This window comes from Pyxicephalus adspersus, chromosome 9 (assembly GCF_032062135.1).
Source record: "Pyxicephalus adspersus chromosome 9, UCB_Pads_2.0, whole genome shotgun sequence".
Lineage (NCBI taxonomy): Eukaryota > Metazoa > Chordata > Amphibia > Anura > Pyxicephalidae > Pyxicephalus > Pyxicephalus adspersus.
The window spans coordinates 4499851-4526709 of NC_092866.1; the positions used below are offsets into that span (position 1 = coordinate 4499851).

Genomic DNA, 26859 nt, shown 5'->3' on the forward strand with positions numbered 1-26859 from the left:
CTGCACAGTGCAAGATTGGGTGACGTCAACTCTTCCTCTGCGTCATGACGAAGGTGGATTACAGGACGGCGAGGAACCCAAACAAGGACAGCTCCAGAAAAAACGGGCTCTGTGCCCGAGATCAGGCATTTGCAGAAGGAGCAGCCAGAAGCTGGGATAATTGATGTGGGTATCCCAGCTGGCTCTGCACTCCCATTCTTTTCCACCGCAGTAAATAAAGGGTTAAAAAATTACTTTTTAACTTGCATAAAAGGGTTGTCTACCATTTTATGTACGTAAAAATTTTGATGATATGTCCACTTTAAGTGCTGTTTAGTTCAGCTTTTAACACTTCCGCTTCACATGCCCAACACCAGTCTCTGTTCATTCCTGAGGAAGCGGCCATATTGCTGCGAAATGCATCTAATGAAATTTCCCCCTCTAGAGGGCTGATATGTATTATATTCAATATTCTACTTTGTTATACCACTGAGATCAACCCATGTAGATATAAAATGACACCTCTGGATTTTATCGTAATGTTTTAATATTTTTTGTACAAAAAAGAATGTTTGGATTTTAATCATGTAGCCCTTGAAAATCCCACTCTCGTGAACTCTGTTGTTCATAAAAACTTTTTGATATCTGGAGCAATCAGGCGGGTAGGAGGGATTAATGCAGAGGAGACATTGCCTGCCCCTTTCTGCAATACTGTACTGCTAAATCACGGATTCTTAAAAGTGGAACTTATATTTGCACTTTCCGTTCAGCTTGCATCTGGGATTCAGGGTCCTTCCCAGCTTTAAATTTGGCAAGCAAGACCGGTTCTCTTAAACCATGTTATTTCCTATTTAAAACATCATTTTGTATGCTAGAACGAAATGCTTGCATTGAATAAATTATCTCTTTCAATTTTTGTAGTTTTCCACGAAAGTGACAGCACAATGAATGAGTGACAGCACAATTAACCAGAATATTCACCCAATGACAGCTGCATCCCAGTTGTTAAAGATCTGGCTCTATTATCCTGGACAGGAATATTTGCTTTCATTGTGTGTATTGCTTAGAGCCCTTTGTGTTTGCAGTAAATTACTTTTTTAGCATCCAATATCCTCATTCTTCACCCTGTCTATTCATTTTTAATATCCTTTATCATATTCTGAGATCACTGAATGTCGGATCTGAGTGAGACGCTCGTTCTGGGTGTCGACGCGTGGTGTTTTTTTTGATAGACCTCTTGTCAGGTTGCATTATAGGAGAAAGCCATCATTTTGTGCTGCACAGAAAAAAAACAATTTTCAGGTTTTCAATTTTTCGGAAAGTATTTGAATAGCCATTTTGGCAATCTTAGCATTTACACCCTTAATTCAAACATTCATGACAATGCAAAGTCTCTTCAAACCCTTATTCACTTTCACTCCCCTTCTTCACTTCATCGCTGCTGTGTCTGGTCCTCTTTTGGGTATTCGACATTTTGCATATAGAGTAACACATGAATTATATCAAACCTATATAACTCCAATACCAAACCTCAGGTCAAAAAGTCTTTAAAAGGGTTAGGACAGTGGATATAGGAGGGGGTTCTGTTCTAAATAGGCAAAGTGATTTAAATTTTACATAAACTTTAATAAAGGGAAAAGTCAATGTGCCACGTTACTATTAATAATTAATAAATACAAAGACCTGAAGAAGGTCAGACCTAGAAGAGTAAAGGATTTGCATGTGGCTAAATGTTGTGGTAAAAAGTCACAAATTTTATTTCATATTCTGCAATAAAATATCAACAATTAAATACAGTAAACACAGACAGCAAATGTAGACATAGCTATATCCAAGGGTACAATGTCAAATTCAAGTTGCCCATATGAAAGGATCGCATGCATTTTGCAAGTAAGTCCTGCTTCCTGAGGACAATATCGGTCACTTAGGAATTCTGTATGGAATGGAACGTATAAAAACAATTACACCATTAAACTCATATGCAAGAGTCTTTCACCACAGTCATGGTGTACACAATAGAAAACCCAAATAGAAAAATGCAAGAAAGTCTCATCTGAATTTACTGCTGTGAGGCGACTGATGCAGGCATTAATCGCGGTGATAGACTCTTGCTGATGAATTAATAGGCCCCCAGCTTAAATTGAGGCTCTTGGTTTTACGTTTGCACCTTGCTGTGTCTGAAGCCTAATAATGTAATCATTTTTATACTTTCCATTCTATACAGAATTCCCCTGAGGAAGCAGGATTCACTTGCGAAACGCGTCGGGTCCTTCCATTTTTAAATATGACATTGTACCTTGGATAGATTTATGACTACATTTTCTAGTAGAGTTTGATTAATATTTAAAATTGTTGAAATTTTTAATGCAGAATATGAAATATGTGTGACTTTTTACTATAACATTTAGCCACAGTAAATCTCTTACACTTCTAGGTCTCCCCTTCTTCGGGTCTTGGCAAGGGAGTGGCATTTGCAAATATTTAGGGAGTTGTTAAGCTATAAGGATGCACTTGCTATAATGATTGTTTTCATTGCTTCATTTAAGGACTCTTAAAGGGGAAACATGGTGGCTCAGAGGTTAGCTCTCTAACCTTTGCTGCACTGGGTCCCAAGTTTGAATCTCGGCCAGGACTATCTGCATGGAATTTGCTAGTTCTCCCCGTGTTGTGTGGGTTCCAAAAACATGCAGTTAGGTTAATTGCCTTCCCCCCAAAATTGACCTTAAACTGTAATGACATATGACTATGGTAGGGACATTGTGAGCCCCCCAAGACTATGAATGTGCAAAGCGCTAAATTAATGCTCGATAAAAATAATGAACTTTTTTGCTATTGCTTATCTTTTGTTCTAGTTGTCTTGCAGCAACTTGAGTAATCAAAATTCTTTTCTGGGCTATTTTTAAAAGCAGCGGTTTAGAGGCAAAAATAGAACATTTTTAAAGCTCAGCAATGTTCAATACAAATGTGCTGTGTTGGCTTCGGGACTCTGTAACCTGGGCAGCACTACATAGCTAAATGAAAGTTCTGCTTTAAAGAGAGCAAAGGAAAAAATAACGATCACATGACTGGTTCTTCTCCATCATAAGGTTTTCTGTGAAACAGCGAGAACTCTGCAGGTCTTTCTTGACTTCCCACTGATCCCGGTATTTTACTTTCCATATGGGATGGATTGCATGGAGCGTCAATATCGGCTCTCCATTATTAGGAGACCCCTTTACTTTTGGGTTTTGTGTATTAAATAGGTTTTCTTTTTTAACAGTTGATCAAATATAAAGCGGGACAAAACATCCAGATCTTAGCGAGATTGAGTTTGCAGGTTTCTTCTGAAGCTCGGGTTTAAATGAGGTCAGCAAGCGTCCGTTCACACCGCTCGTCTTCCAGCAGGAAGGCATTGATTAAGTCTTCTCCTGCCGAGACTTGTAACATTTCCAGCAGTGGTTTATCTTTTGAACACAAGCTGCTGACAGCACTTCATTTTCATTGAATAGAAGCAATTTTCTTCGAGTGTCCCCTGTGCACTGAATAATGGTCAAACTCCATATCTGAGCTTATTTCATCCCTCCTCTCTGAGCCTTTCCTCTTCCCATTTACTCTGCAAAAAATATATCCGAAAGCTGAAATTTTGGAAGCAGCTGAGGGGGGTCTGCTTAGGACAAAATAACCTAAAATTCCATTTTCTGTATTATGTGGTATAAAAGTGGAAAAAGGACAAAAACTGATAGCTATCTAGTCTGATAAATTATGCAAAATAAGTAGAAGCTGTGATACATGAATCACTTCCTCTCTACATGGAAACTTTGGGCATTGATTTATTAAAGCTCTCAAAAAACCTGGGTGATCCAGGTTTTTCTTTAATCTAAAGCATTATTCTTCAACTGTCCAGTGCCCCTGTGTTGTGATCCAGCTTTTTCAGTAAAGCACCCAAAAACAACCGGGTGGTTTCCCAAAGGTGCTGGGTGGTGCACCCAGCTAAAAGGGTTTGGGGGGAACACACTTTGTTATATCTGCGTTAATGTGACCATTACTTATTGCTGCAGCACTCTATAGTGCCCAGTGCTGTTGTTCATTTACCATATTATTAATAAACAGGATTTATATAGCACCAACATATTATGCAGTCCTGCACTGTAAATAGGGTATAACATCCAAATGCACAGTTAGTGTTGATGGACTCACGCTGCAGCATCCCCCAGCATGCGTACTGTGTTTTAATTAATATTTCAGTTATTTGCAGCTGTAGAATAACACCACATATGTTGTTTAACATATTAATCGATGATTTGCTTGTTTGCGATTACCTCTTACCTACATCAGTATAAGTATATGCTAACGTTTTTGAAGCAAAGGAGCCTATTGCATAGGAAACACTCTTTACATTCTTGTCCGGATTGTAATTCTGCAACCGAATTGTGAGGTAATAGTGATATAAGTAAAGTATTTGTTATTAGCAAATTGGAGAACACAATGATAAGAGCAAGTTCTTATATTTATGGGCCTGGTGAGCCTAAGGCACACATGTGCAATAATTGTCGTTGAACGAGCGCTGTTCTGCTCTATGGAGAGGAGAGGGAGAGAACGTGTGCTCTCTCCCATTCACTTTCATTGTGATCGTTCATCGTCCGTGGATCCACGGGATAGTTGTCAGAACGAAAGGCAAGGAGCTCTGTACACACACCAGATTCTCGTCCGATATCGGCCCTAAGGCAAAAAATGAAGACAACAAGCAACTGACAATGCTTGGTTTTCTCCCTAGAAATTATTTAACGTTGGGTATGAAGAAGCTGTAGGCGGGTGGCAGCCTCTGTTTTGTGACCTAACTTTTCAGTAATCGCCCAAAATCAGCCCGGTGGTTATTGAAAAGTGGTGCACCCAGCTAAAAATGTCTGTGTGGGGGGACATTGATACCAGGTAGAGCCAGGACCACAGAAAACTTGACAGAGTAGACCACGGGCTAGATCAGCAGAACATCATTGTATAAAGCCAGGGTCAGGGTAGCAATTAAGTGGGGGTAGCAATGTATAGATATGGTATGCAAAATTTTAATCCAGAGGTCAGGCTGGAGAAGAAGCAGAGGTAGATGGGCAATCCAAAAGCGTATGGTCAGGTAACAGGTGACATCTACATGCGGTGGAAGCTTACCATTGCCAAGTGGGCTGATTATAATGGACAAGGAGCACACATAAATATCAGGCATAGCAGAGCTATATAGCATGCTCAGGTATTTGCAGCCATACCCAGTGGTGGATTTTCAGTTACAGCCCCTATGTGAAGAGTACTTTACGCTAAATGTGCATGCAGAGATTCTCATGCCTTTCTATAGGCTTGGCCTTCTTTATTGTATATCTAAGACCAATGCCTTTTTAAACAAGGATTTTGTTTCCTATTGAGATTTTTCATCATCTCTCTTGGAGAAAATTTAGAAATCAATTTTTTTAAAGTATTTGAAATCCAATTTAGATATTGAGGATTTACCCAGGGATTTTCTCCTAGTTCCTGGATAGGCATTTCCATTTGGTGATTTTTCCCTTTTTGCTATTATGACAGCAGTAAAATGGTGGGCGATTCCCCCTAGGAGTAACACACAACAAAATTGGCAAAAACAACATTTTAATTTACAATAGAGAAATTCTTTCTTTGTGTTATTTTTTTGTCATTTAAGTGAAGAGAAATCTTCCCTATTGGGACACATAAAAGCAAAAAACATTCTAAAACATAATATATAAAACAAATACTTTGGATTTACATTTGGTTTAAAGAACAAATGCATTTTAGAATATAAAATAAAAGGTTTTCTATTGTTTGCCACCCTGTGTTCAGATAAATGTTCAATAGGTGTGCAGGGGTGGATTGTTTTATATTCTATAAATTCCTTTGCTATCCAGTACATTAAAAACCATTCCTGTGTTTAAGCACATGCCAAACATCTGGAATTGATAGGAAACAGAACAGGCCATAATGGAAACAGAAGACAAAAACACAGGAATTAATTAGAGTAGCGTCTCCAGTGCAAAACGGGCGCAGGCTGGGAATTAGGGGCCATTTTGTTTTCGTGGAAATCCTTGCCTGGTCCCTGCCGGCAGCTGTTTGATCAATCCAAACCAATTAAATAGGTAATGAATGAGATAATGAATCACTTAGCATTTGCAGGAGAGCCCCCCTTGGTATCATGACTGGTTTACATAGTAGGAAATCAATCGCAGTTTGGAATTAACACAAGGATCTGCAGAGATGGCCAGAGCCAGAGAGTTTTATAATGCAAATAGGGAGCTTCATTACAGAACAAAACCCGTGCGATGGAATATTTGCTGGTGATTATTTTTTGGAGTTTTCCAACTAAATTAGATTCTCCAAAAAGATTTTACTTCTACTTCATGCCTACAGTTTTCTACCCTATTATTATTACACAGTATTTACATATCGCCAACATATTACACAGAGGTGTACAAAGTCCATAGTCATGTCACTAGTTGTCCTCAAAGGAGCTCACAATCTAATGTCCCCATCATAGTCAATTTTGGGATGGAAGCCAGTTAACCTCACTGCATGTTTTTAGAATGTGGGAGAAAACCTGAGTAACAAACCCATGCAAACAAAGGGGGAACCTTCAAACTCCATGAATATAGAGCCCTGGTCGAGATTCGAACCTGGGACCCAGCACTGCAAAGGCCAGAGTGCTAACCACTGAGCCACCATCTCCAAAATCCGCCCCTACTTGTCCCCAAAGACCTACCTACCCCATACACAGCCTTCCCACTGCTCCTTCATTGGCTTCCATTTCACTTGAGAATCGAATTCAAGCTCTTGTGCTTTGCCTTCAAATCTCTCCTCTGTTCTTGCCCCACTTACCTTTCTGCCTTGATAGAAAAATACTCCCCTAGCCGCTTTCTTCACTCCTCCTATGACCTACTAATGGCTTCCTCACTCATAACCTCATTACACACACGGCTCCAAGACTTTTCTAGAGCTGCTCCAACTCTCTGGAATAGTCTTCCTCGTCCTATTCTGCTCCTACTTTCTGCTAATTTTAAAAGAGCCCTCAAAACCCATTTTTTAAAACTTGCCTACCCATCTTCTTCTGTCTTTTGAAACTGTCACTACTTCCCACCATTTCATATCCCCCACCCATTGTGTGATACTTCCCCTATCTACTAGATTGTAAGCTCTTCCGGGCAGGGTCCTCTCCTGTGTCACTGTCTATTTGTCTGTCATTTGCATCCTCTATTTAATGTACATCTCTGCAGAATATGTTGACGCTATATATATCCTGTTTAATAAAAAATAACTTGGCATATTCTGGCTAGTTGAAAGAAAGTATGAAGTTTCTTTCCACTGCTACCATTACACTGCCCTGTGCTTTTTGGAGGATTCTGATATTACAGTTCTGATTGTACAGGACAGGTATATTTGATGTAATAGGTGATACTCTGCATACACTCTACTGCATTGCTATTGAACCTCTCTTTATATTAAATGTTAATTTTAATACTTTCAAGCAACCAGAAACTACATTTATCTGGAATCTACCAATCCCTGTGGGTGATACTGGGAGATACTGAAAAAAAGCAGGAAATGAAAATCACCCCTAACATTGGGGGTCAGCCCAGGTTTTTCTCACTTCAAGAAACCTTCAGCAAGTGTGAAAAGAACCCTACAGATCCATGGAAACCTGTTAGAGAAAGGCTAGTTTACAGCAATTCCAGCTGTCATTCTGTCAGTAGATGGTGGCCACCTACGTAGAAGTACTTCACAGCAAGCCAGCAACAAGTGGCCATACAAATAGGACACAAAAGCAGAGAGAATAAGAATAAAAGAGCAATTAAACATAATTGAAAACACTAGCACACGGCATACTTGATATAAGTCTAACATGTCACATAAGCGAACTTTTTACATTAAAATTGTTTCGTTATAAATGAGCTTAAAGTGTTCGCTTTATTATTCTCTCGAGAAGCTCTAAACGTGGGTTTGAATTTCAGATCCACTCTGCATTTTGCTGTATCGAATCCTGGAGGGGGCCATACATTAGTTTTTTTTTGTTCTCGTGTTAATCTCTCAGCAGTTTATATATTTTATGTAGAAAATTACAAGGCACTTTGCTAGCAATTTTGATTCGGGGTGACATAATTGATATTAATATGCTTTTCCGGCAATAAAAAAAAGAAAGAAACTGCAGGCAACTCTTGCAGGTTACTGCGATCTGATCACATTTACGGTATCGTTCTCCGAGCTTTAAGATGTTTCTGTACAACCCGCCACTGAGGACAGCCCACACCGTTTTCTCAATCTGCGGCTATAATTGGCATTACCATGAACTGCGTCTATTTACACCTTTCCAAATATGCTTCCCTATTGCCAAAAACATATGTTTCCCTGCAGTAAATCCTCCTGGCAGTAGCTGAGAATAAGTCATTTGCTAAATGTTAATGTATCTTAGCAACCTCGTCTGGCCCTGCCGTGTGTATATTGTAAAAATTAGCAGTTTATACCATTTAATTCAGGAGAAGATGTGATCAGTGTTTTGTTTTGAAAGGAACCAGATGATGAATTGCCGATTGCTCACAGTCTGAGTTACATTTTTTTAAACGTAATGTCAGACAGATATAAAATAATCCAAATGCAAGCAATGTAGAAAGCTGAGATTGATCTACAATCGACCTCTTACTAGAGTTTAGTATGGTGGGGGGAGAATCTGCACAAAGAGTTAGTCGGTTATGCTTTAGTGCTAGAAGCGTGCTCATTTGAAAAGAGAAGAGATTGACAGAGGTGAGTTTATCACTATTCTACAGCAGGGGTCAGAAAACTTTTTGGACTACTAGGCCATTTGAGGAGGTCAAGAAGGCACACTAGGCCAGAAGAAACAAGGTGTCCAAGGAAAGGTCCAACCGTAACTGCAAGCGAGCAGCCTCAGTCTTCCGCTCATCCGCGGTGTAAGCTCTGAATGTGTGCGCGTGCTTGTCATGGAAATACCCCTTGAGATTTGACCTCTTGAAAGTGCTGTTTGTGTCCTTGCACACTAAACACAGGGCTTTGTTGCCGCGTTGGACAAAGAATAATTCCTCAGTCCATTCGGGGTTGAAGACACCACGTTCGAAGTCAACCTTCCGGAGACTGGTAGCTACGCATTGCTTCTGCTCTTTGGGCATAGTAATTGGGGTTACTTTGCGGGAACTTGATGATATCGGGAAAACTTGCGATAATTCAATTAGGCCGGATCCAACAATAAATAACTGGGGGGTCGTTGGGCCCGACTGGAAAACTGGCTAGGTTGTATCCGGCCTAAAGACCAGAGTTTGCCTACCTCTGTTCTACAGTCACAGGCTGGGGGAAGGACAAGACCATCAACAGCAAAGGCAGAGAAAAATTAGGTCTCTGGTCCTGCCAGTTAGGTCTGCATACTTTTTGCACCCCTAGGTCAGTTAGCTTGTGCTGCCCCCGTCCCAACCAGTAATGGCGTTTGATGCTGACACTCACAAAAAATTCTATGGAAACTGTTCCTCAAAAAGACTTGGGACAGAGTGGGGAGAGAAAGGCAGAGGTGAGATACAGATGGAGAGAGGTGGAAGAATAGGGGGCACAGAAGTGGGGAGGGAGGAGGAGGAGAGAGAGCGAGGGGAGGGAGGAATGGGAAAAAAAGAGAAGTATAGAGTAGATAAAGTGAGGGGGAGAGAGAAAGAGAGGTACAAGGTGAGAGGCAGAGTGAAAGAGAGAGAGAGGGAGGAAAATGGGAGATGAAGAAGGGATGAGAGAGAGGAAGAAAAAAGTGGGGATGAGAAGGCGAGGGGAAGAGCAAGTGGAGGGGCAGAAAAAGATGGAGAGGGGAGAGAAAAAGATGGAGAAGGGAAGGGATGGAGCGAGGGAAGTATAGAAAGAGGGATAAGAGACAGGAGGAAAATGAGGGAGAGCGGGTGAAAAAGAGGGAGGAAGAGCGTGGATAGAGAGGAGGGAGAAGGGAGAGAGAGATAGAGGGAAAGATAAGGGAAGAGGGAGTAAAAGAGGAGGGCGTGGAAAGAAAGAGGAGGTAATAAGCGAGAGAATGGAATGGAGAGAGATAAGTGTGATACCTCCAATATATATGTTACCCTGCACTGTATGTGACCTTTCCTCTGGGTTCTTTTCATGTCACCCGAACTTTCACAGATCGAGTGGATAGGTCCGCTTTAAAAATTCTGAGTCCAGCTTGGTACAACAAATTACTGAATAGTGATAACGGCTTGCTGTCACTTTATAGTTACATGTTGAACATTTTTTTAATACCTCTGTCTTTTCTTCATTCCTTTTAAGATCCTCAATACAGCTCGGAAGCACTTTGGTGCTGGCGGGAACCAGCGGATTCGCTACACGTTACCTCCTTTAGTGTTTGCAGCCTATCAGCTCGCCTTCCGATACAAAGAAAATTCTAAAGCGGTGAGTAAAAAGTTGTGGATCTCTATTTCAGGTATCAGATTTTATTTTATTTTTTGTAAACCAATATTTTCTATGTTTTTACTCTATAATCTTTGAAAAAAGTGACACATAACAAAGGATCTTCAGAGCAGGATGTATTATGTACAGACAGAATACCAGAAGCTGCCCCTGTGCTGTGCTCAGATTCATTGTAAATTTTCCTGGCAGTCTTCAAGTGCATTCATGTTGTTTTTAAAGTAAGTTTTAGGGAAAAATTCCTCAGCTTTGTCATGCATGAAATTGGTTGGGATTTTAGAAGTTCAAAGATATTGTAACTTTAATGTTTCTATTTGTTCTGCTGCTGGGGATACAAGGTACAAAGCAGGATAGGATTATGAAAAAGTCAGGCTGAAGGAGCTCACTTTTTTGTTTTTTTGGATTAAATAGGATTGGTTGCTGTGAGTCTGCAGTTTTTGGAGGTCACCTCTAGTTCCAATCTGTCTGCATTGAAATTGAAAGTTAGCAAAGTCACATAAACATTTGATTTAATGTTACTTAGACTTAAAAGCTATTTAGGGCCCTTTCACACATATTGTGCAGCACATAGACGTGTGCTCATGTTACACAGACATGGTGTTCCAAAGCTGGGACCTGTGCTTGTGATATACACATGGCGGTCCAAAGCTTGGACGTGGGCCTGTGTTGCACACATGGCTGTCCAAAGCTGGGACGTGCGTTTGTGTTGCACACATGGCGGTCCAATGCTCGGACATGGGCTCGTGTTGCACACATGGTGGTCCAAAGCTTGGATATGTGCTTGTGTTGCACAGATGGTGCTCCAAAGAACGTACGTGTGCTCGTGTTGCACTCATGGCGACCCAAAGCTGGCACGTGTGCTTGTGTTGCAATCATGGCGGTCCAAAGCTTGAACGTGGGCTCATGTTGCACACATGTAGGTCCAAAGCTTGGATATGTGCTTGTGTTGCACACATGGAGCTCAAAAGATTGTACGTGTGCTCGTGTTGCACACATGGTGGTCCAAAGCTGGCACGTGTGCTTGTGTTGGACACATGGCGGTCCAAAGCTTGGACGTGGGCTCATGTTGCACACATGTAGGTCCAAAGCTTGGACGTGGGCTCATGTAGCACACATGTAGGTCCAAAGCTTGGATATGTGCTTGTGTTGCACACATGGAGCTCAAAAGAGTGTACGTGTGCTCGTGTTGCACACATGGTGGTCCAAAGATTGTACGTGTTCTCGTGTTGCACACATGGCGATCCAAAGATTGTACGTGTGCTCGTGGCGATCCAAAGACTGTACATGGGCTTGTGTTGCACTCGTGGCAACCCAAAGATCGGACGTGGGCCCGTGTTGGGCCTGTGGTGTTCCAAAGCTTGGACATGTACTTGTGTTGCACTTGTGGTAGTCCAAAGATTGAACCTGTGCTATTTTCAGTATTCCACCACATTTTGGAGCATTTCTGTTCGGTGCAGGAAAACAGGAACAGACGCGTGAAATACAATAGCTTTTAACTATATGCTATATAATAGCTGCTAGCTGCGGGAAAGGACTTTGTCTTCCATGCAGTGCTTTTCAATGATTGCTTATCGATGAGCGTCATGCCAAAAACTTGCTGAGTGGTGCTCCTGATTTTAGAGTCGTTGGTCTGCAGTTACCATGGCAACTCGAGATCGGCACTTTCAACTTTTGTTCCAAAAAGATAACCGAAAGCCTGCAGGATGCAAAGCACTGCTCATGTAATAAACCTTTTAGGACTTGCTTACACATATTGTCTAGTAATTTCCTTTTTGATTTTCTGCACTTTGTACTTGTCCACTGCTAAATTTTTCCGCAAGTTGTGATCCGAAAGTGCAGTACAAAAAAAAAAATAATGTAAAGTTGATTCATATTTGTGAAAGAAGAAACACACAGTAAAGTAAACTGTTCGGGGAATACTTCTGCTTCCTGCACTGTCAGGTCAACACTTCATTTGCAAGATACCCTTAACTAAACGTAAAACTGGGATTTGTAGGTGTATTTGTCCCCTGCAGTGCATCCCCTTGCATCTTGTAATAAGTGGATATCAGCAGGAGGAACAATGGGGGGTCCAGGGAGATCATCAAATCTGAATTTGATATTGTGGGAAAAGGGGTGTTTTCTTTTTTTCTTTCCAGCCATGGCTGTGTTAAAATGTAATACCAAATGGCAAGATCACTTGGGAAACTTCTTTTCCCCTCAATTTTCTCTCCAATTATAAAGATTTGATTTGGTGTGAGTTACTAGCCAACTGGTCAACTGGTCATCAATAAAACACTATTGCAAATGAAGAAATCCAGGGTTTATTTTCATTCCAATTTTTCCCTCTCCCTCCTTTCAGCCATCCTATCTACATGCACTTGCATCAGCACGATTGCCCTGGTCCAACAGAAGACCGTCCCTGAGCAATGCGTGCCAGCACCCACACTTATAGTCAAAGGCTATATGCACAAGTCCGTTGATTCTTGCCTGATACCAGTGGTTGGCCTTGTGTCGGACGAGAATCTGATGTGTACAGAGATCCCCAGATGTCGTTCATGGATCTGTCCTGATTGATCCATAAATTACGGCAATAAATGTGAAGGTAGAAGAGCACAGCCGGGTGCCGCTTGCTCGCCCCCATCTCCTCCCCATAGAATAGTACGGTGCAAAAATTGAGTGTGTGTACTCAGTCTTAAAGCGGAACTAAACTAAAAAAAAAACAAAAAAAAACCCGCTTACCTTTAATCCTGCAGATCTGTCGGGAGGTTTCTTTGTTTGGGTCCCCAGTTGTCCCGCCATCATCTTCTCTCTTCTTCCGGGTTCTTCATACGTCACCCCATCTCGAGATCGGGTGACGTAGATAGGGAAAAAGGTTGCCAATCTCAATGCGCATGCATGAGATGGCAATTTGTTTCTTACATTAATGAAAGGACTCCTTCTGCGCATACCCGAGATTAGGGCATGCGCAGAAAGAGCAGCTAAGAGCCTCCCGGGATTCATGATGTAGGTTCCTGGGAGGCTTTGGGCTCCCATTTTGTCTTGATTGCCAACAAAGAGTGCTGCACCGTTTCTTTGAAAAAAACTATTTTTACTTTACATAAAAGGGTTGTCTACCATTTTATGTAATGTAAAAATTTTGAGTTTAGGTTCAATCAAGGGTGAACGTGACAACACTAGGAGAGCGGGGCACGTGTTGTCACATTGGAACATCACCGCTCTGCACCATTCTTGTAATGGTGACAACAGTATACTGGGCCTGCACGGTTTCTTGTTGTCACCTCTAGGACTGCACATGACAAGCCTAAAATGCACCATTGAGAGCCCATAGTCACCACATAACAGAAAGTGCTTGGACAAAGACCCAAATGGACAAATCATTTTTTCAAACCCGATAGTTTTTAAAAACAGACTTTGTTTTTTTTTTTTTTTTAATGACGTTATTATTTTTATCTTTTTATCGTTACTGATTTCAGTTTACACCTTTAACATCTCCTTTCTGTGACTGACGTTCCAATTCTTTACTTAAACAAGGGAATAGTTTTGCTGTAACGCTTTGGCTCATTATTCCTTCTCTTTTCATTGTGTCCCCGAACAGGATGACAAGTGGGATAAAAAGTGTCAGAAAATCTTCTCGTTTGCGCATCAGACCATCAGCGCCTTAATTAAAGCCGAATTGGCCGAGCAGCCCCTCCGACTTTTCCTCCAAGGGGCTCTGGCAGCCGGGGAAATTGGATTCGAGAACCACGAGACGGTCGCCTATGAATTCATGTCTCAGGTAATGACCTTCTGTGCCTGTCAATTTTTCTCGCTGTCATTTGGCTGGTGACCTCGTTGTGTCTGGCTTTTCAGTTATAGATTTGTGTCAATGAAAATTGCTGTTCTCTGAAAATTTGTAATTTTTTTTTTTAACGGTTCATGACAAACCCCCATGAGATTCGTTAGGTGGGGAGCCAAGTAGCCTTCTAATTATCTTGCAGCTCGGTCTGCCTGTGGACTCCACCTTCTGATTTTTCCAGGACTTTTTAATTAAGTTTGAAAGATTAAATGTACATTTAGCTGATATGAGATATGTTTTTAAATTTAATAAAAATGTGTTTTAGAGATTCTTGCCAGGCAGATAATATCATCCTTAACACTTGTAACCCATACTGCATGTTTTTTTTTTTCTTGCCTTGCAAAGAAAGATATTTGAACCTCAGTATTCTTCCCAGAAATTTTTTTTAAAACGGACCTAAGTTCAAAATTTTTACTTTACATAAAAGGGTAGTCCATGTTTTATTTAAAGTAAAAATGTGCAAGATCGGGTGACGTGGAAGAAGAGAAAACAAGATGTCAGCGGCGGGCTGAAGAAGGTTACTGGGATGACGCGGGATCCAAATGGAGAAACCCCCGATGGATCTGCCGGATTAAAGGTAAGTGTTGTATTTTTTTTATTTTGAGTTTAGTTCCGCTTTAAGCTGGGTGGGAAGAAGCTGTAGGTGGGTGCATCACCCGACTGTTTTTGGGTGGTTACTGAAATAGTTGGATCACCATACTGCCACCCATCTACAGCTTCCTTCAACCCTATTCTGGGGAAAATACTGCTACCTCTACATTTTAATATTATTAATAAACCGGATTTATATAGCGCAAACATATTATGAAGAGGTGCCAGAAGCCAGGGGGTCCCCAGGTGCCAGAAGCCAGGGGGTCCCCAGGTGCCAGAAGCCAGGGGGTCCCCAGGTGCCAGAAGCCAGGGGGTCTCCAGGTGCCAGAACCCAGACGATCCCCAGGTGCCATTACACAAGGAGGCGAATGGTAGCGTCTCCTATTGAAAGACACATAGCAGAAAAAATCCAACAGGGCTTTTAACCCTCTCCCCTTTGGTCTTAAACCAAAAAATATTTTGGAAATTAGCTTTTATATAGGGCAAACATAATATGCAGCTCTGTACTTTAAATAGGGGGTTGCAAATGACAGACAAATATAGACAGTGACACAGGATGAGAGGACAATGCCCTGAAGAGCTACATCAAAAAACACACCATACCCCTGAATTGTCACCCAACTTTTCAGACAACTGGGATGTTACTAAAATGTGCCAGGTGGTGCACCCATCTAAAAGGGGCTGGGGAGAGCAATGCACCTAGGTTTTGAGGAGCGGGGACTTATAATACATTGCTGCAGATGTGCTTGCACAAGGCAATCTGAGATTGTTGACTTCATCAGTGCAGATACTTCTTGATCCTGAGACGAGCCCACTCAGGACCCCAAAACCCCAACTCTGCCAGTATAAGTTTTGGAACTAATAATACTTCTATTACTACTACTACTGGCTGTATGGTCTTTTCTTTGATGTGAAGTTAGCAATATATTCCCCAGAATAGGGTAGAAGGAAGCTGTAGACAGGTGGCAGCCTCTGTAGAGTGACCCAACTTTTTCAGTAACCACCCAAAAACAGCGGGGTGATCGCTGAAAAATGCCGGGTGGTGCACCCACCTAAAAGGGGGCTGGGGAGAACATGGAGTTAGGAACACCTAGCAAAAAGATAATATAGCTTAGTAATTTTTAAAAATTATTTGAGAACTTGTCGTATAAATATGCAGCCAAATCATTTTGTTGGACACACTCCCCCTCATTTTCGGACTAAGGCCTATTGTTATCAGGCTACGTATACGCATTTAATAATTGTTGTTTGAAAGGATCTTTCATGATCCTTTTCAACAACAAAAGACTGACGAGCGCTGTTCATACAAAACCTTTCTGCTCTATGCAGAGGGGACAGGGGACAACGGAGAGGCACGCCACTGCGCTCGCCCCTCCACTTGTATTGCGATCGTTCGTGGATCCGCCAGGACGGATCAATGAATGACATCAGACGAGCATTGTACACACACCAGATTCTCGTCCGATACTAGTTCTGAGGTGATTTATCGGATGAGAATCATCTGACGTGTACGTAGCCTTATATTGGCATATCTTGTGTATTCCCTGCAGAAGGGAAGGCCTTTCACCTGAAATGTTGGCTGCATATGTCACTTTCACTAACAATTTACCTATCTATAGACTTTTTGTGCTAGATCCTCCTAACTCCACACTCACAGACCGGTTGAAGTGTCAGGTCTTCTTGTATTTGGTTATGACTTTCTGTTTGCCATAAACCAGACTTTCCAAAAAGGACCATACATGCTCGGCCTTGTCATTGCAAGCTGACAGAAGCTATTGTGCAGAGCTCCATGAGGTGCCAGGTGCCTGAACCCAGGGGGTCCCCAGGTGCCTGAACCCAGGGGGTCCCCAGGTGCCTGAACCCAGGGGGTCCCCAGGTGCCTGAACCCAGGGGGTCCCCAGGTGCCTGAACCCAGAGGATCCCCAGGTGCCTGAACCCAGAGGATCCCCAGGTGCCATTACCCAAGGAGGCGATTGATAGCATCTCCTATTGAAAGACACATAGCAGAAAAAATCCAACAGGGCTTTTAACCCTCTTCCCTTCGGTCCTAAACCAAAAAATATTTTGGAAATGAGCTTTAAAAAAAAAAAAAAAGCCTGTCCGTGCAATGGAAGTGAATCTGTGCTCAATGTTTGTCTCTTTATTCATTAAAGTTGTATATTTTTATATTAAACTAGGATGCTGCTACGCTTACTAATGGGATGGCTTTGTTTTGGGCAGGCCTTTTCACTGTATGAGGATGAAATCAGTGACTCCAAGGCTCAGCTGGCGGCCATTATTCTCATCATCGGAACCTTTGAGAAGATGAAATGTTTCAGCGAGGAGAACCATGAGCCACTGAGGACGCAATGTGCTCTCGCTGCCTCCAAACTTTTGAAGAAGCCGGATCAGTGCAGAGCCGTAAGCACGTCGGCTCACCTCTTTTGGTCCGGCCGTAACACGGACAAGAACGGGGAAGAGGTGAGAAGACCTATCCTGATTTTGTATCCGTTTATCCAGCTTGTATACATTGCCATTGTACCACTCAGCCAAGTTGTTTCCTTTGCTCCAATGATAACATATTCCAACCATTTAAAGTCACACATGTCCCTCACTGAGCATATCTTCTTGAAAGAGGTCAACTTAGACAGTGATCCCCTAAAAAGGGGTAAAGACTTTCCACACAACCTGCCAGCCATATATTTTGTATTAGCACACCCATTAGCCTCTTGAGAACAGTGCAGAGACAGTTGAGTTGTTTTCTTTCTGTCAGCTTTTCTCCATTGTTAGACTGACAGCACAGTTTGTTCCAGAACACACCACAGCCTGCTGATTGGGCAGTGAATGAGCAGCAACACTTTGGCTACATACACACGTCGATAATTGCTTAGGGCTGTTATCGAGCGAGAATCTGGCTTGTGTACAGCGCTAGTCGTTCATGGATCCGTCCTGGCAGTTCTACAAACGACGAACGATCGTAATAGAAGTGAAGGGGAGAGATCGCAGCAGGGTGTCACTCCGTCGTTCTCCCCCCACCCCTCTCGATAGAGCAGAACGGTGCTGTATGTACAGCGCTCATTCATGCATCGTCCAGTTTTTTGCCATTGGAAAGGATCATGAAAGATCCTTTCCAACGACAATTATTGACCATGTGTATGCAGCCTAATTGTGTGTATTCCTTAGACTGGCCGCACAGTGCGCTGCAGACGATCCTGATTGGCTCCTGCTCCCTCCTGTTTCTCTACAAATCTGAGCCTAGCAGTGCACTGCTGATATAAAAACATCATTAATGTACTAAGGTAGCTGCATTTAAATAGCATTTATTCATTTTACTTCAAATGTCCTACTTAATTAATTGATGTTTTTATCCTACCTGCCCAAAGCTGAATTTAAAGCACATTACCAGACCGCTTGTTAATTCAATAATTGCTGTGAATTCAAAAGGATTTATAGAAATAGATTTATCCAGTACGTTTTTCAGCATCTCACAAAAACCCTCATTTTCCGTTTGGATAATCCAGTCACATATCCAAAGCCATTGCTTCAGCAGCATTAATGGCAAATGCATTAGAGGTGGCCAGTCAGGATATCATGCTGAACACTTCAGTGCTTTTCTCTCCTTGCACTTTGTCGCCAACCAAACGTTGTAGAGTATGGTCTGCCCATTTAGCTGCTTCTTACACCCTATTATTGTCTGACCTTTCTCCCTGCTCGCTGCAAAGTGCGTTGTACAATAACGTTTCAGCACTTAAAGTTACACTCTGAAAAGATGTGAATTGATTTTTAGGTTTTAATACTGAATGCAAATTTCACTCCAAAAGATACCGGGGCAGTTGCAGGGTATAGGGTTAGCGCGGGGATTTTCGCAGTACTACTGTATGTTTTTTCATTTTCAGTACTATCCTGCTTTTCTGATGTCTTGGAGATCCTTTTTCTAGTTAGAAAAGTTCAAATAGCAATCCAGCAACCAGCAAACCACAAGCTGCTCTTCTCTAAAACCTGGCCTAAAGAGTCATTGGGCCTGATTTATTAAAGCTCGCCAAGACTGGAATCTTACCAGGCAACCTTTTAATATTCTGACGTTCTTCCTTCAATATTATGTTGTGTATTTGACTGTCTGGCCAATTCAGAAATCGATATACAAGGCAGGTATTTCTGTCATGCCCAACATTAATACTTAGCTATCTTTTACCAAGTTTTTCTTGACATAAGAAAGCCTTTGCATTGTTTGGCCATAAGTTTCAAGCACAATATTGTTTATTCTTGGACATTGGACACTGAATTATGTGTTTTTGTACATCACGTTCTGTGAATCATGATTGTGGTCAGGGGGTCACAGCGATGAGTTTCTGAAGGACATGAGGCCTTACGCTCTGTAAAGTCACGTAGAGAAAGTCATGTTCTGCATTCAGCCAGTGCGAGCGTCTCTTGTTCAGCCTTTAGGGTGATGCACTGTGTGCAGGCCTTTCTTTACCTTACAGAAAGCAGATCATTGCGGATGTGTTTGACCATTCCAGAAATGTTCAACCTATTCCAAGGAGCTGACAAGGCCGCAGTCCAGTGGGATAAAATCAGCAAAATTACACAAGTATTGTCACCCTCTTCATATGTTCCAGTTGTGTACATTGTTGTTGCTAATATTATTATTATTATTATTAATAATAACAAACAGCATTTATATAGTTCCAACATATTAGCACTGTACATTAAATAGAGGTTGCAAATGACAGATGTATACAGACAATGACACAGGAGGAGGACCCTGCCCCGAAGAGCTTACAATCTAGGAGGTGGGGGAAGTATCACACAATAGGAGGGGGGGATATGGAATGGTGGGTGAGTGGTGAGGGGTTTAGGAGACCGAAGAAGACGGGTAGGTGAGGGGGAAGCGTTGGGTTTTGAGGGCTTTTTGAAATGAGCAGAAAGTAGGAGCAAGCCGAATAGGGCGAGGAAGACCTTTCCAGAGAGTTGGGGCAACTCTAGAAAAGTCCTGAAGCCGTTATGAGTAAGGAATTCATTAGTAGGTCATTGGAGCGAAGAAAGTGGCTAGGGGGTGTACTTATCAGGTGAGAATGATGAGTGGGACAAGAACTGTGGAGGGATTTGAAGGCAAAGCACAGGAGATTATTATGATTCTCAGGTGAAATGGCAGACAATGAAGAGAAGTATAAGGAGAGGCAGCAGGAGAGATGGGGAAAGCTGTGTATGGGGTAGGTAGGTGGGAAGGCTGTGTATGGGGTAGGTGGGAAGGATGGATGAGTTTGGCTGCAGCATTCATAATAGATTGTAGAGAAGAGAGTCGGGTTAGTGGAATACCAGAGAGGAGGAGGTTACAGTAGTCCAGACGAGAGATAAGACCTTGTACAAGGAATTTGGTGATCTTTGGGGACAGGTAGTGGCAGATTTTGCTTTCTATATTAATGGGATATTGACCCTGATTTTATGAAAACTTTCCAAGGCTGGAGAGAATACACTTTTATCAGTGAAGCTGGGTGATCCAGCAAACCTGGAATGGATCTGGTCCAGAATTCAAAACATTTGCTAGCAAATGGTTTTTAAAAATTAATTCCATGTTTTCTGGATCACCCAGCTTCACTTTTGAAAATTTATTCTCTCCAGCCTTGGAGAGCTTTCATAAATCGGGGCCCATATCTCGTAATGCTTCCATGCATTTCCTGGTTTAGGCACTTGATGATGAGGAGTGAAAATCTCTCTCCCTGTTGCCAATTTGCTTTCCTGCGTCATCCTATCTTGCTATCCCAAAGCACAGGCAATGCCGATTCTTTTTTTTTTTTTTTTTTATAGGCATGTTGTGGTTGTTCTGAGAAAATGCTATGTGATGCGTTTAAGGATAAAAAGAGAAAAGCAATATTTAAAAAACAAACAAAACATGGTATTAGTTGATGCTCCAGGCTTTAATAAATTCTCATATACTTAGTGTATTGCATTGTTCCATCATACTGAAATATTTCAGGGGCTGGAGAAGGAAGCCTTTCATTGACTTAGATTAGGGAAGACAGTCTCCCCATGTGATTATTCATTTCTAGTGATGTTGTTCTCTTGGCTTTTCTTTTTGGTCAGGGGGAGGCGAGAACGGCTTCACAAAAGGAGCAGAACATAATATTTGGTCTGGTATAATGGTTTGTTGTTCACATTGCATGCCACTTCACTGAAAAGCCAAGAGGACACTAAGGTTATGGATTTGTTGTATTTTTATCGACCTACCGAGAAGTGGATTGCTATTTGTGTGGTAATGGATTGTAAAGAAGTGGCAGCTACTTGTTTACATCCACCAGGGTAGTAAAGGCAGGTCACGAAGTGTTCCAGATCAGTACATATATATTTATATGGAGGTTTGCAGGTCAGGCAACACATTGTACCCTTCTCTTTTATACAGATTCATTCAATCTTATATGATGAAAGTTTTAGAATTGTTAGAAAACCTCGAACTTTCCCCAGTGTTCCCTTCCAATCACCGCCTGTCTGATTTGTTCTATTGTAGATTCACAGTGGCAAACGCGTTATGGAGTGTCTGAAGAAGGCTCTGAAGATTGCTAATCAGTGCATGGACCCTGCCCTTCAAGTACAGCTCTTCATAGAAATTCTCAACAAATACATCTACTTCTATGAGAAGGAAAACGACGTGGTATGTCCATGTTCTCATCACTTTCCTTTCGCGCTCATGTTATCTTTCAGGAGGGAACAAAGAAGTTGAAAACGCGAGCTACAGGGTGGGGGATAATGGATGTTATAGGTCAGCTTTTAGCACTGCACAGGAGCTATATATATCTATCTATATCTATATCTTTTGTTCTATATACTCTATTGTAATGTGTGTAAGTGTTCTTGACCTGACTGGGGTAATTTGAAGCAAAATTCACAGAAAAAAAGTAATACAAGTCTCATTCTGTCTTTACGATTCCCCTCTGATTCTCTTGTCTAACTCTCTCTCTGTCTTTACCTCCCTCGCTGTCTCTTGGTCTCTGTCTCTCCTGTTTTGCTTTCTCCTCTCCCTGTCTCCCTTCTCTTGCACTCTCCTTTTTCTCTCTCCCCTCTCTTGAGCCTTTCCCTTTCTTGCGCTCTCTTTTCTCTCTTTTTCTCCCCTCTCTTGCCCTCTTTCCTCCCCCCTCTCTCCCCCCTCCCCATGCACTCTTTCTTTCTTCTCCCTATCCCCCTCTTTTTCTTTCTCTTTCCCTTTCTTTCTCTTTTTTTCTCCCTTCTCTTGCGCTCCCCCACTCTCTCCAGTTCATTCGCTCTGTTCTCTCCCCCTCTCTCCCCCTTTATCTCTCTCTCTCTCTCCTCTCTCCTCTTTATCTCTCTCTCTCCTCTTTATCTCTCTCTCTCCTCTCTCCTCTTCTCTCTCTCTCTCTCTCTCTCTCCTCTCTCCTCTTTATCTCTCTCTCTCTCTCCTCTCTCCTCGTTATCTCTCTCTCTCTCCTCTCTCCTCGTTATCTCTCTCTCCCCTTTATCTCTCTCGTCTCCCTCTCTCCCCTCTTTATCTCTCTCTCTCTCCTCTTTATTTCTCTCTCCTCTTTATCTCTATCTCTCTCTCCCTCTCTCCTCTCTGTCATTGACCATTCTCCTTTTATTGAGTGATGGCCGACATAGAATCTAATATAGCTACAGGTGACTTCAGAGGCTTTACCCAGTGCGTTTGTTTAAAGAGACGTGAAATTACCTTGTTAAAGAGTCTGTAAATTTCCCACTTCAGAGGTTCTTACCAGCTGTTGATTGAGTGCTTTCTTGCCACCTACCAACTGTGGCCTTAATTATGTCCTGATTGTAGTCTAATTGCTTTGACATTTCTCAGACCGCCACTCCACTAACCCATGTGCTGCTTTCACAAATTTCATCTGGTAATCCGTTCACTTATATTGCCTCTCTCCTTGCCACATAACCTAAACCCGGCGCAATTATTGAAGAAAAACGGCCACCATTTAATTACATTATTGTTTCTTGGCTTCCCATGTCATGCCGGAGCACATGTGGAACAGCTGCAGTAATAATGTTCTGGGTAAAACGTGCCAACCAGGGCAACAGACTTTGATGCAGTGGAAATATCTCTTAATTTGTGTTGAGCAAGCTGCTTTCTAAGCCTAATTTAGAATATGGAAACCATTATTATAACCATTATTAAGTCACATGATCTGTCTCCCAAAATTGCTTCCCCAAGAATCCCCTACAGCATTCCAGGTGATACAGCGTGCAGAATACATATATCAATGTACTTACACTATTGTATCTGCTGTTTTTAAATTTTAAAATAAAAATCACTCTTAGGCTGAGTCCCTGCTGCTCCTGGCATGCATTAAATGCATCTTTAAAGCTTTTCATTGATGGAGATTGGGCAGCCTCCAAGGTTGCCGTTGGAATGAAGGTAAAGCACCCTGTCGAATCCTTAAAGAATACATTGAGAGTTGTCATAATTCATTCTTAACGCTTCTCATGAGGTATTTTTAGTGTGTTGCTGCCTGAAGCCTATGAAGGCTTGGCCTAACTATAGGTTGAGGTATCATATACCATTGCCAGTCATTCTTGTTGCTAAACCAAACCTGTGCCTATTATTGGTAGTCCCATTCATTCATCAGAATGGTCAAGTGTAGGGTAGAAGCCACACATGACTCCATATGTTTGATATAATCAGGTGCAAGCTGGGTAAGGGCTCCATCCATGCCTTGCATGGACCAAAGCTAATTTTACCTAAGCAGCGTCTTGGGTAAGAAGTGCCAACCAGGGCAACGGGCATTGATGCAGTGGAAATATCTTCTAATTTATGTCGTCCAAGCTGCTTTCTAAGCCCATCTTAGAATATGGAAACCATAATGGTTCTTGGCTTGGGGGAGCTAAACTGGTGCCTTGCAGCAGGGTTCCAGTAGCTGATCAAGGATGGACTGGTGAATCGTACACCCAGCTATAGCGGCTGCCCTGAAACAATTTCCTCCCACAAATAATTGTGCAAAGAATAGGCAAAGTTTGACTGTTTTCTGATCCTACGTGCTGACCTATTACATCTCCTTCGCAGGTTACCATCCAAGTCCTGAATCAACTCATCCAGAAGATTCGAGAAGACCTCCCGAACCTTGAGGCCTGCGAAGAGACAGAACAGATCAACAAACACTTTCACAACACCCTGGAGCACTTACGTCTACGGAAAGATTCCCCGGAATCCGAAGGGCCTGTTTATGAGGGTCTCGTCCTTTAAAGAACACGGTGTCCTCCTCCGCCACTCTCTCCAGTTCATCTGCTCTGTTCATTGACTTCATCGATTATTTTTTTATTTTAAACCGTCTCCTTTGTTTTTCTTTTTCCTTCCTTTAATTTTCTTAGATTGTGCCTTCAGAAATGCCAAGTATGTGAGCCATCGTTTCTCAAATAGTTCTGAGCACTTCAAAATGTTACTTGAGTGTCAAAACAGACATGCCTAGGACAACCTTCATTATTTTGATTCTGTAGATCTATCTGTTTGATGCTGTAGAGCCAAGCTATTAACCCTTTCCGCACCTCTGACTAGCACTAGCAGGGAGCAGCATTGTACCTTAGCCCGCAGTGTCCAAAAAGCTATCATGTTCAAAGGACCACTTAGCTAAAATGATTGTTATGCTATGTCAAGCACTGCCAGCATTGAATGCTATTGCCCACAGCTGTATGAAAATGGAGATTCAGACTTTGCTAGCTGACTATTAGACATAAGGCAAAAATGCAAAATGGTCGAAATGAATTATTAAAGTATAGCATGTGTTTAGAAATTTTGCACCTGTTTTTTTTAAAGACTTCGTGGATCATTGATTTATTAAGCCCAGGGACGTCACTGACGTGTCTGTTCTCAAACCATGGTGACCATTTAGGTAGCTTGGCTTTTTTTTAGGAGTCAACACTAGGCAAAATGTGACACAGAATGCATTATTTAAATACAAGCAGCGGAACCTGACTGACCTGGTTATAGCTACCCCCAATCTTGTACAGCAGACCTCAGACAAGTAGAAGGATAATCAGAATTAGGTGATAATTAATTTACCGTATTTACGCCTGATGCTTTTTCATTCACCATTTGGTTACAGATTAGGAAGGGACAAGACCTGTACTCAATGCTTAACTGCAGCACAGAAAATTCCAGCCTCCTGCACTTCTGAATTACCCATATTCTACTGGAATTCTGTTTAGGACCCCTCTTGTGGTAACATGACAATGGTCCCTACTTTCAGGATAGTAAATCCTTCTCTAGTTGTTTGCATTTCTTGTGTTGAATAAAATCTGAGCATTCAGACATCATGGCTCTCATAGAGCCTCATTGCGCGTGAATAGGTAAATATCTGTGCCTGGGCAGGTATTGGAATCCCATGATTCCCCATATCCCATACAATTCCTTGTAACAAATTTTTAAAATCCCATGTATAGTTATTGCAAAATGTGGCCACATCTTTGATCAAAGGCCGAATCAAATGCCATACATATATGCAAATAGAATAATGTGATACAATAGGATATTTAGACCAAAATGAAAATATCATATTGGGGGGGGGGGGACCCAAGGCGTGTGTGGCAATATGGCATAGATTAGTCATAATAAAAAAAAATTATGGCTGAATTGCCCTGATGTCTTGATTCAGGGGCGCAATATTGCCAGGAGGGACTGTATGTTGCTGCTGTAAAGAGGCATTTTCAAGGAGAAAAACATTTTTGTAAAAATATCCTCTGCCCTTCGATAAACTATAATAGACCAGAAATGTTTATCAGGCACTTAGCCTCATCACATGATCTGTCTTCCAAAATTGGTTCTCCAAGATCTCTACAGCAGAGACGATATGGACAGTGCGTTGGCATTGGTCACATGACCAGTCTCCAGAAGGATGCAGATTTTACCATGTGATACAGCAGGCGGGATACATATTTCAACATACTTACACTATTGCATCTGCTGTTATTAAATTTTAAAATAAAAGCCCGTTTAGGCTGAGTCTCTGCTGCTTCTGTCATGCATTGTAAAGCTTTTCATTGATAAGAGATTGGGCCGTCTCCAAGGATGCCGTTGGAATGAAGGTAAAGCACTCTGACGCATCCATAAAAAATACATTGAGAGTGTTGGCATTTATCACTATTAACGCTTTCCAACTCATGCAGCATTTTCAGTGTGTTGCTACCTGAAGCCTATGAAGACTTGGCCTAACTATAGGTTGAGGTATCATATACCATTGCCAGTCATTCTTATTGCTAAATCAAACATGGCCAGGTGCATGCTGGGTAAGGGTTCTATCCAAAGCTTGCATGGAACAAAGGTTATTTCACCTAAGCAGTATCTGCAGATTTTCCAAAAATTCACCATCGCCAATAAATCCGAGTCTGGCTGAAAATGTTCCCAATGCTGGTTAGAAAATGAAATGAAGAATCTGATTGGCTGTTGTGGGTTAGCAAGATTTTCTTTTTCCATCCCCAAACAAATAGTTGAACGTTTGTAGGTTGCTGCTTGTGGGCTTCAATGGTTTCCCTCCTTTTTTTTTTATTCTTTTGTGTAAGGCCTTTCGTCATTTCCAGTTTGTTCCGGAGCATGCAGAGAGACTTTTAAAACTTCACATTTTACATTTTCTTTTTTTTTTTTTTGTTTTAATTTTAGTTTAAGTTGTATGGTGTTCAGTGAGGGCCAGTATAGTGCACAGAGCTCATTTATCTGTCCCAGATAGTGTAAAAGAAGAAGTCTGTGATCTCTATAGTGTATGTATAACCATCATTGTAAATTTAGGTTTAAATGCATTCTGCACATCTATTCATATGATGATTTGCACCCGTGGTATAATAAAATGATTATTAACAGACTTGTGGTATTACTTGTTTTACTTTTATTTTTTAATTATGCTTTTGTTTTTTTCAGCTCCATAGGTGGCAGTTATATAGTTAACGTAAAGGCAGTCTAAAGGAGTTCCAAATCTAGCTACTATGTAATGCACAAGCCTGGTAAGGTAAACAAAAACCTTTCTTTGCCTTTATTGTTTGAGAAAAATATGTCTCACCTGCTCCCCCTTCCAGATATTGCAGATCACAATGGGAGGGTTTTACCAACATTGCTAGTTCTGCAGTGGGCG

General features: G+C 41.7%; 1 protein-coding gene across 1 annotated transcript in view; it reads left to right on the plus strand.

Moving 5' to 3' along the window:
- The window catches only part of VPS35 (VPS35 retromer complex component), a 62082-nt gene extending 35490 nt beyond the window's left edge, over positions 1-26592 (plus strand). Inside the window, exons 13-17 of the mRNA XM_072422283.1 lie at positions 10261-10383; positions 13976-14155; positions 17027-17266; positions 21288-21431; positions 23808-26592. Coding sequence (XP_072278384.1) covers positions 10261-10383; positions 13976-14155; positions 17027-17266; positions 21288-21431; positions 23808-23987 — 867 coding nt within the window. The 3' untranslated portion in view covers positions 23988-26592. The remainder of the gene's footprint in view (positions 1-10260; positions 10384-13975; positions 14156-17026; positions 17267-21287; positions 21432-23807) is intronic.
- Positions 26593-26859: the final 267 nt, after the last annotated feature.